The sequence below is a fragment of the Solanum dulcamara genome, chromosome 7, assembly GCF_947179165.1.
Source record: "Solanum dulcamara chromosome 7, daSolDulc1.2, whole genome shotgun sequence".
Classification (NCBI taxonomy): domain Eukaryota; kingdom Viridiplantae; phylum Streptophyta; class Magnoliopsida; order Solanales; family Solanaceae; genus Solanum; species Solanum dulcamara.
The window spans coordinates 22,686,700-22,697,708 of NC_077243.1; the positions used below are offsets into that span (position 1 = coordinate 22,686,700).

The following is an 11,009-nucleotide window of genomic DNA, read 5'->3' on the forward strand; positions in this document are numbered from 1 at the left end:
GTAATGAATTGAAGTACAAAGACAATAGAAAAGTCAAAAAAGAAGAACAAAAGGACCACTGGTCCATGCAAACGAAGGGGACACTCAAGTAATATTTTTGGCTTATGAGTCTAATAAAAATAAATACATTGAATTAGGTCTAATTTAAATAAATACTTTTTCGAGTGAATTCAATTTATATAGTTTTCCCTGAAAAACACTCACATAATTTAATTGAAGGTGAAATATAATAAGTTGGGTAATTACTAAATATACAATATAGCATTAATTCAGGGACGAAAATAGAAGTAGAAAGTTGTTAGCCATCCCTTATCTCTCTTTCTTTGTTTGTCAGCACAGCCAAAAGCTCAGTTACATTAGTTGTTGAGCAGAGAAATGGGCGAAGAAGTGAGCAACAAACAGGTTATTCTAAAACACCATGTGGTTGGTTGCGTTAAGGAATGTGACATGGAATTGAAGAATACAACCATTAGATTGAGTGTTCCAGAAGATTCTAATGCTCTGCTTTTGAAAAATCTTTACTTGTCATGTGACCCTTATATGCGTCCCCGCATGAGCAATCTTGTGGATAGTTATGTTGAATCTTTCACTCCTTCCTCTGTAAGTCTTCCATATTTACCAAATGATTAATATAAATAGTTTACTACAATTCTTGATAGGCTAAAATTGATAAGTAAAAGCAAAAACTATTTTCTTGTTGCTTTTGTTTGAAACGTTTTGGAATATTCTTTTAATCCCTTAAGCTTGTTTAATTATAAAAATGTTTTCTTGCTGTTCTTTTTTACATTGGGATGATTTGTAGTTTTTTTTTTGAAGACAAACTGAATAGTCTAAGGATACAGGTTGTTTGGATTATTTTTACCAATATGATATTGATTCCATTTGTTTATCAGAATTGGACTTTGGTAAATGAAATTAGAAGTCAATTTTTATGTGCCCATGTAGTTCAGTTAAAACTGATTATTTTAACTTAATCATCAGAATACATTTCTTATTCCAAGTAAACTTTATAGGTTGGAGTAAATCATTTTTCAATGGTCATCTCCACATAGCGGTTGATGGCGGAGATGCTCTACCACTAGAGCCTCACCTGTCCTACAATTTTTTTTGCTTGAAACAAAAATAGACAAGCTTTCTACTTATTTCGCGAACTATGTACCGATCTAATCATCTACGAAATAGAAGTGAGCTTGAATTCCCCAAGTAACTTGTCCATAACATTATCCTTATGCATGATGTTTATGAATGGATTGACTGGAAATGTGAAACAGACGTAGTTAAGGAAATGACTTGATCTCTTAGTGAATAAACACTTTGTCGTATTGAGAATGTTTCTCATAACTTTTGTTTTCTGTTATATAGCCTATCACGGGACTTGGAGTGGCAAAAGTTTTGGAGTCTTGTGATTCAAACTTTCAAAAAGGGGACTTAGTTTGGGGAATGACTGGATGGGAGGAATATAGTATTGTAACAGCTACTCAGAATAGTCTGTTTAAAATTCATGACAAGAATGTGCCTCTTTCCTACTATACAGGAATCCTTGGTGAGTTTCTCTCTCAATGTAATAATATTCACAAGCTGCGTCATGTCCTGTCTGCTTAAAAATGCTGGAATTGATCCCGCTATATTTCATAATCTGCTCTACACTTTTTTAGGTTCAAGCGCTTACCATTATGCCAAAAGCTATAGCTGATAGCAAAGACACAACTTTATTTTTTAACTAAGTCCACCACGCAAGCACCATGTTCGATCATGACTCCGACTCGGGCCACCCTAGCCCCTCGTGGGCCTTGCCATAGGCAGTATGCTGGCATTAGCCCACACACTTGTAACAACTGTTTTCACATTTCTCTGTCTTCTTGATGCCTCTTTTTATTCCATCAAGAAGTTCTGAGCATGAATCAATACAGACGACAATATTAAGCAAATGTGTAATGGAGTGAAGGTCTTGAATGGAGGGATTTTAGGGTGGTGGTTCAAGGATCTTAATAATACAATTCATAAGTTGACCCTTCAAGCCCTTCCTTAGGTTATCAACTGGCAGATTTAGAAAACATTTGCAAGAAGAAGTAGATCTTTCTATAGATTTGCCATGAGATCACCACCATTATCCAAAAACAATTTCGTCAAATTAGCGTCTCTACTCCTTGGCCTCAACTTGATCAGCTTATCGAGAATGCAAAACCTAAGCTTGTGATCATTAAAACTTCCTGGAAGCTGCCTCAAGAAGGAATTGTTAAACTAAATACGGATGGTTGTTTGAGAGGAAACCCAGACATCAGTGGAGTCGGAGGTATCATTAGAGGCTTCAATGGGAACATGATCGTGGCCTTCACAGCTCCTTTTGGTCTAAAAAGAAACAATTATGCAGAGACAAAAGCCCTCCAAATTGGTTTAGAGTGGTGCAAAAATCAAGGATTTTCCAAGATTATTGCTGAAGTAGATTTGTTTATTAATTGCAAACTGGATAGAGGGTAAGATGAAGCCTCCTTGGCACCTTGTTTCAAGGAGTTTAAGATTTTACACTGCTACAGGGAGTCTTAACAGGGTAGCGGATACCCTCGCTAATATTGGCTCTAGCAGAGAGAGGGTCAAATGGTATAAGAATTTACTTGAATTGCCTGAGCAAGCCAAAGGACTGAGCCTAATGGATAAAGACCAATTTGTGAACTTCAGGTTAAGGCAAATCAAAAACAATTTCATTTATGAGGACAATGGATAGCACTATTATTTTTGTTTGTTACTTTCAGTGTGCTATATTATTAAGTTATATGGAGAGGTATCCTCTCATTCATCTTGATTGCTCCTGTAATATTATGAATTTCCCTAGGAGTAAAGATAGGGGCATGTTCATATCAACCAGGTTTTTTTGAGGAGGTTAGGTTTTATGTCTCCTTCTGAATGTGTTCACTTTTTGGATATTAACTTACAAGGTAGGGGTCTTAGCCAAACCCCCACCACTACAAGGAGGCTTTAAGAAAAAACAGCTTAAAATCAGTTTACAATTCTACTTTCTTAAAGCCATTTTTAATGCATCAGTCAATCCCAATATTTAAAGCCCTTGCTTCTGCCATATTGCTAGTATTTATGCCCAAGGGTGAAACAAAAGCAGCAATCATCAAGTCTTTGGCATTTCTAATAATACCCCCACCTCCACATAAACCTGGATTTCCTTTTGAGCACCCATCTGTATTAACCTTTGTGAAACCAGTGTTAGGATATAGCCATTTAACAGGAGTATAGATTATCTGATACTTAGCCAGATCCATAATCTTGAGAAAGTGATCCCAATTCATAGAAGGATGTATTATTGGAAACTGTTTATAAATGGTCATAATCAGTTGCTGATTGATATCAAACAAAATCCTGTGAGTAGACATCTTCAAACCTGCTTTTGTATCTTTCTTTCCAGATTTTCCATACAATAATTCCTGGACGAGTCTGCATAGCCATACCTTGGATTGGATTAGATCCTTTAGCCATCCACCATTTGATAATGTGGTGCCTCACCATTTGATAATTTAAAGATCTTTTATTGTTGCTCATCGACCTAGAAAAGGCCTACGACAAAGTCTTATGAGAGGTCCTATGGAAATGCCTGAAGGTTAAAGGAGCAATGGTTCTATACATTAGGGCGATGATGGACATGTATGATGGAGTCAAAACTTGGGTGCGAATAGTGGGAAAGGACTCAGAGCACTTCCTAGTCGAGATGGGGCTGCACCGGATTAGTTCGTTTTTATTTGACTTGATAATGGATGTACTACCATGGCATATTCAAGACGAGGTGCCATGGTGTATCTTATTTGCGGATGACATAGTATTGATTGACGCAACACGTAACAAAGTGAACGCTAAGTTGGAGGTTTAGAGACAAACCTTGGAATCTAAAGTGTTTAGATTAAGTAGGACCAAAAAAGAATATTTGGAGTGTAAGTTCAGCAACACAGCGCATGAAGCAAGCATGAAAGTGAGACTTGATACACAAGCCATCCCAAGAGAGAAAGTTTTAAGTATCTTGGTTCTTTACTCCAAGGAGAGAAGGAGATCAATGATGATGTCACACATTGTATTGTTGCGGGGTGGATGAAATGGAGGCTCGCCTCCGTAGTCTTGTGTGATAAAAAGATATCACCAAAACTTAAAGGTAAGTTTTACAGAGTAATAATTAGACCGATTTTGTTGTATGAGTAGAGTGTTGGTCAGTCGAGAATTCTCATGTTTAGATGCAAGTGGCGGAAATGAGGATGTTGAGATGGATATGTGCGTAAGATTTGGGAAGAAAGACTGAGATAGTTTGGACATATAAAGAGAAAATGAGAAGATGCCTCAGTAAGGAGGTGTGTGAGGTTGAATACAGTGGGTATGAAAAGAGGAACATGTAGGCCGAAGAAGTATTGAGGGAGGTGATTAGACAAAACATGACACAACTTCAGCTCTAGGATAACATGACCTTATATAGGAGAATATTAAGGTCTCGAATTAGGGTAGTAGGTCATTGAGCATTGTCTCTCTTTTTGGTAGGTTCAGGTTTGGTAGTAGTAGGAAGCATTGTGTTCGTCATAGTATTAGCTTCATTCATCTATTTTTGTGCTTGTGATATCTGTTATCTTTTGTTGTTTATAGTGTTTCGGACAACTCATTATTCAAATATTTCGATGTTATTGCTTTTCCTTGTCGGAATGTTTTGTATTGCTTTCCTTAGTAGTTGTTCATCATTGTCATATTCCCTACTCGTATAACTACTTTGATTTATTGCACTTGAGCCGAGGGTCTTTCGGAAACAGTCTTTCTACCTCCCTGAGGTAGGGGTAAAGTTTGTGTATACCCTATCCTCTCCAGGCCCCACTTGTGGGATTATATTGGGTATGTTGTTGTTATTGTGCCTCAACATAGTATTGCTAATGTTAATCCCAAAATTCTTACTGTAATGAAGCCATACATTCCGAGTTCTTATTATCTACCTTATGTGAAGATTAAGGGGGATACAACGTGTTCGTGTATTTTAAACTTATAGCATACATGATTTTATTGTGGTTCTTTTTCTTTTTCATATTTTTATCATGTTCTTCATGCTTTTACATATTGGCGCTTTTTCCAGCACAATTAAGCTGTCTTAAAGAATCTCATGTATGAATTAGTGAAACGACAAGAAAGGTCATTATTACACACCAAATTGATCATTTAAAAGTTGATATGAGACCTCTGTTTCTTTCATTGAATGCTTATTGCACCTTATGAGTAGGTGAGGAGGGTTGTATGAGCATGTTGTGAAGTGCGAATATTGAACTTTACTGCTTCTGTCATGAAAAAAAAAATTGTGCCGCTTCTAAAGGTAGAATAAATCATTCCCTTTTTTAGTTCATGAAATGGATGGATGACCATTGTTTTGAAATGGAGAAAAATGGACTTTCAGTCCTCTATAGAATTGATTATGGCTAAGTGTCTAAAGATTATGTTAGGTCCCTATTTGGTAGTTCTAATTATGCTTAAACTAGTTTTATACTTTATTTGTGTTTGCTTCTGAAATTCTGAATTCCTCTTCCCTTCTTTCATATCCGTCCTTTCCCTTTTAATAATAAATAAATAAAAGTATTTACAAAGCATGTAGAACCCTTGCCAAGGGTCTATCAAAAACATCCTCCCTACCCTCACAAGGTGGGGGTAAAGTTTGCGTACACTCTACTCTTTCCAAACCCCACCTTGTTGGATTACGTGAACCCTGTATCAAAAGTTTTTGTTTATGAATGGATATATCGTTATACAGGTGAAGTGGATCAGAACAAAACCAAGTTGTGTTCAAATAGGGGGGGGGGGGGGGGGAGGGGGGCATATCTCATTAATTTTACACAATTGTTTTGCAGGGATGCCTGGGTTGACAGCTTATGCTGGTTTTTATGAGGTTTGCTCCCCCAAGAAGGGAGAAACTGTCTTTGTTTCAGCTGCTTCTGGAGCAGTTGGTCAGCTTGTTGGGCAATTTGCAAAGATGTTGGGTTGCTATGTTGTTGGTAGTGCTGGAAGCAAAGAAAAGGTTAGTTCCATTGCGATGCTTATATTTCATTCAAGTATAACGGAAGCTCAACTCTTTTTTCTTGTATGAAAACTAATTAGATGATTTAAGTGTCTCCACAGTACCTAAAAGACCATCATGTTTAACTCTGTTGTCATTGAGCTTAATCTATATCGATGTATTCATTATTAAAGGTTGATCTGCTGAAGAGCAAGTTTAGCTTTGATGAAGCTTTTAACTACAGAGAGGAGCAGGATTTAGATACAACTTTGAAAAGGTTAGTAATCTTACTTCCCACTAGAAAACACTCTTTCCTATAATGCAAACTTGGGCCTGGTTTAGAGAAGCAGTTACCGACAACTTTTCCTTTTCGTGAACATGACACTCCTCATAAACGAATCATCAATCTTTGCATAGAATGGTTACTTATTCCTTTAACTGAAAATGCTAGTCTCCTTTGATGCTGAAAGAGATCTACTTTGAATATTGGTTTGTCTTAGGTACTTCCCTGATGGAATTGACATCTACTTTGAGAATGTTGGAGGGAAGATGCTTGATGCAGTTCTTCTGAATATGAAAGTTCATGGCCGTATTTCTGTGTGTGGGATGATCTCTCAATACAATCTTGAGCAGACCGAAGGAGTGCACAACTTGTTCTGCCTCATCACAAAACGAATCAGCATGGAAGGATTTATTGTTACTGAGTACTTTCATCTCTACCCTAAATATTTGGAAATGATCATTCCACAAATAAAGGCTGGTAAGATTGTGTACGTGGAAGACGTTGCTGAAGGTCTTGAAAGTGCTCCCAGTGCTCTAGTTGGTCTCTTCTCTGGTCGCAATGTTGGAAAGCAAGTTGTGGTGGTTTCACGTGAATGAATTTACACAAATGTTAGTAACTGAAATCGAGGATATAGTGAACCATGGATCACACTAAGCTCCTGTTTTGATTTTTGAAAATTTCCCTCCGTCTATAGTAGACTTGATGCTGGCACTAGGCCATGTTCCTCTAGAATTAAATTTCTTGGACATCTTAGTTATAGATCCATGGAGATATCAAGATTGTTTTATTTTAAATCTCAGGGTGATGAGGATGACGCCGTGTGTGATGCATGTCGAAAGTATGTTCTGGATTTGGTGTGACAAATCCAAGAAGGATACATTCTGGTGCAACTGCAATTCCAGAGTCACGTAGCGGCATCACATAATTAATGAAGACCATATCATATCTATAGACGTTAGTTTTTCATCACAGAAGGATGATAAATAGATTTAGTATTGGTTTACAAATGGCAATCAAGATTTTGGAAGAGGACGTATGCTTAGGCTCTCAGTACCATCAGGTCTAGTTTTCACTTTGTGTAATACCATCTAAATAAAGACCAATATAGGAGGATCATGGTATATTTGGGACATAATGCATAAATATGCCCTTTTACATAGCTTCAGTTGACATTTATGTCCTCCAACTTTGGGTTTGCACAAATAAACACTTAAACTTTTATAAAATTGAACAAGTAGACACACACATCTTAGGTGACATAATACACGTAGGACGTCACGTATGACACAAATTAACATGTAGGGTGCCACATAGGATAAATGTGTCTATTTGTTCAATTTTATAAAAGTTTAAGTGTTTACTTGTGCATATTCAAAATTAGAGGGAATATATATAAGTTAAGACCAAGTTAAAGGGTATATTTATGCATATTATACCTATATTTGGGGTATATTTTGTTTGTAGAAACAAGTAACATATGTGTCAATGTTGCCGAAGCTACTAACAAATACCCGTACGATATTTTAAAGAGAAAAGGACAACAAACACCTCCTCTCCCCCACCCCCTCATATATATATATATATACACGCGTATCACATGCTAAAATAGTATAAATATTTTGAAATTTTAAGAATTTGAACTAAAATTTTAGCCTAGATAAAAATGCATTTTTTATAAAAATTAAATTTAAAAATTCTAATAGAGAGAAATACACAACAACAAAAAAACATATGCATTCTGGTAACAAGTGATAGATTTGTTGATTGAATTGGTGAAGAGATCATAGAGGAGCAGAGAACGACAAAGGAGTGTGAAAATTATGGGGGAAATAAATAGATTTAAAAGAGAGCAAATTTAGAAATTTCGATAAGGGAGTTAAAGAATAAATTCAAAGTTTAGTATATATGTATAAAAAATAACATTTGGTCTATATGCATAATATACTTTTACACTGAAGGTGTTCAACTAGGGAAGAGACAATATGGAAAGTAATATTTTAAAATTTAGTCCCTTTACTGTATTTTAAAATGTTTAAGCATTTTACATTTGTAAAAGTGAAATTTCAGTCTAATTAAGTAATTAATAAATTATTTAAATTGCAATTGTTTTAAGACATAGAGACTCTAGTGAAGAGGTAAGTAAAAGTCACTTAGTGAGTCAATGGATCACATACGTGGAGACCAGAATAGAGGGCATGCCCAACTCTTTATAAAGTAAACAAATATTGAAAGAATGAAGTCACAACATAACAAAAACTACGGGGAAAAGAGTTACATGTTTCTGTCAAATCTAAGATGTTTCAACCTTTAAAATTTATGTCAGATGCTAGAAATATATTTTAAAAAGAAGTAAAAGTTGCACCAGATATCAAAAAATTGTTAAAACTACAAAAGTTGCGCTTCCAGAATATGAGATTTTATCAAATTATTTTTTTATAGTTTTTGTTAAATAAATAATCGTTATATCTAACGATGAGGAAAAATGTTTACAATTGACAAACATAAATGACTGAATCGCTTATGAATATATTTAAGCGATTAATTTTTAAATACCTCAAAATTAGGGACCATTTCTAATTTTGTCACATATTTTCTAGTATTGTAATCTGATCTGGTATATCTTTTACAATTTTTTCTGAAATTTTTTAAATTGTTTCAGTCATTGTAATCTAATCTATTCAAATTTTTATTTTTAATTTTGTTTTTTTTAAAAAGCAGTATTATAATTCAATATGAAGGGGAGCTTTGGAGTAACTGGTAAAGTTGCTGCCATGTGACCAGAAGGTCACGGGTTCAAGCCTTGGAAACAGCCTCTGGCAGAAATGCAAGGTAAGGTTGCGTACAATAGACCCTTGTGGCCCTTCCCCGGATCCTGCGCATAGCGGGAGCTTTAGAGCACCGGACTGTCCTTTTTTATTATAATTCAATATAGTATAGACTTTTGTTTATACGGTTTTATGATGCAGATGATTTGGTATAGTTTTTAATCTTTTCCCATTTTTAAGTGCAATCTAGTATGATTATAATTTCCATTTTCTACGATTGCAATCAGATCTGGTGTGTATATATATATATATATATATATATATATATATATGTACACACATACTAATTCTCAAACACGTGTGTTGCACATGTATCTCATGCTTCATAATATAATTACTTTAAAAATTCAAGAATTTGAACTAAATTTTTAGCTCAAATAAAAATATATTTTTTATATAAAATTAAACTAAAGAAGTCTAATAGAGAGAAAATACACAAAAAATGGATGCATTCTGGTAAAATTGGGTGGTAGATTTATTGATTGAATTGGTGAAGAAGAGATCAAAGAGGAATAGAGAAAGGAGGAGTGTGAAAATTGTGAGGGAAATAATTGGATTTAAAAGAAAGCAGCGACGAAATTAGAATTTTTCGATTAGCGAGTTCAAGAATACATTCAAGGTTTAGTATATACGTATGAAAAATAATATTTAGTCTATATGCATAATATACCTTTGCACCGAAGGTGTTCAACTAGCCACCCTTTAACATACATAGCTATGCCCTGAAAGAGAGGGGAAGAGATAATATGGCAAGTAATATTTTAAAAAATAGTCCCTTTACTATGTTTTAAAAAATTTAAGTCCTTTACATTTGTAAAAGTGAAATTTCAGTCTAATTGATTACTTTCGCTCGTGTAGGGCTTATTTGTTTTTTGCTAGTGTGTGGGCCTTTTATGATATTATTTTCTTTGAGAGAATGCTTTTCATGAGGTTTTCCGGTTAGGGGTTTGTGTTGACATTTTCACATGCTTTACATGAGATTGCCTGAGAGAGGGATTTAAGCTGATTATTCTAGCATGTTTGACTTTATATGCCCGAGTTAGGGGTTTGCGCTGATATTATCATTTCTCAAAGTGACAAGAACGTATTTTAACTAATAAATGCATCTTTAAATGAATTCTTCAACTATTTTTGCCATGTATGGGCATATACCACGATTTACTGAATTTTTGGGGATTTTTGAGCTCTTTTATGCATTTCATTGAATTGGTATTACATCTTCAGTATTGGTTTGATTGCGAGAATTCATCCTTATTATTTATATATTGTTCTTCATAAAAATCTGAGAGACGTGGAAGTAATACTTTGAGAAAGAAAGTGAAACACCTTATATACCATTGACCACGAGTCATGTGGCAAGGTCCTTGTCTTGGGAGCTAAATCTTGGCAAGGTCTATATGACAGGTCGTGTGTAACACCTCAGAAGTCGGAAAAATTGGTTGGAAAATAAAGTGCAAAATTTGCTGGTGCAACTGGTTCTATGACCCCTTTTATACGGACCGTATAAGGTTGTATGGGCCGTCAGAATCAGTCGTGGAAAAAGGGGGTCTGAGACTTGGTAATTTTAGTCACTAATGTTTTATACGAGCCTATTCAAGGACCGTATAAGGTACCACATCCTGTTTAAGAACATCGTGGAAGGGACCCTAAGTTTGGAAAGTTTCAGAGTTTCGAAACTTTTCCTACGGACCAACAAGACGGTCTATAGAAGGTTATACGGTCCATAGGTAAAGATCGTAGAAGATGAATCAGATAAACTGTGTTCACGGTGATTTCATGAGGGGGTCCTATGGATCGTGGAAAGGAGTACGACCGTTGGTGGTCTCGTACCATGAGATTCACAGAGTTGGTATTAAGGATTGTACGGGACGAGCATGTCTATGTACCGCAG

The 11,009-nt window shown here is 35.4% G+C and overlaps 1 protein-coding gene across 1 annotated transcript; it reads left to right on the top strand.

Annotated features, from left to right (window-relative positions):
* Nucleotides 1–239: 239 nt before the first annotated feature.
* On the top strand, nt 240–7,087 carry LOC129894109 (2-alkenal reductase (NADP(+)-dependent)-like). The gene is made up of 5 exons (XM_055969632.1): nt 240–600; nt 1,363–1,543; nt 5,865–6,031; nt 6,205–6,287; nt 6,511–7,087. The coding sequence occupies exons 1-5, from the start codon at nt 376–378 to the stop codon at nt 6,887–6,889; spliced, it is 1,035 nt and encodes a 344-aa protein (XP_055825607.1). The 5' UTR covers nt 240–375; the 3' UTR covers nt 6,890–7,087.
* Nucleotides 7,088–11,009: the final 3,922 nt, after the last annotated feature.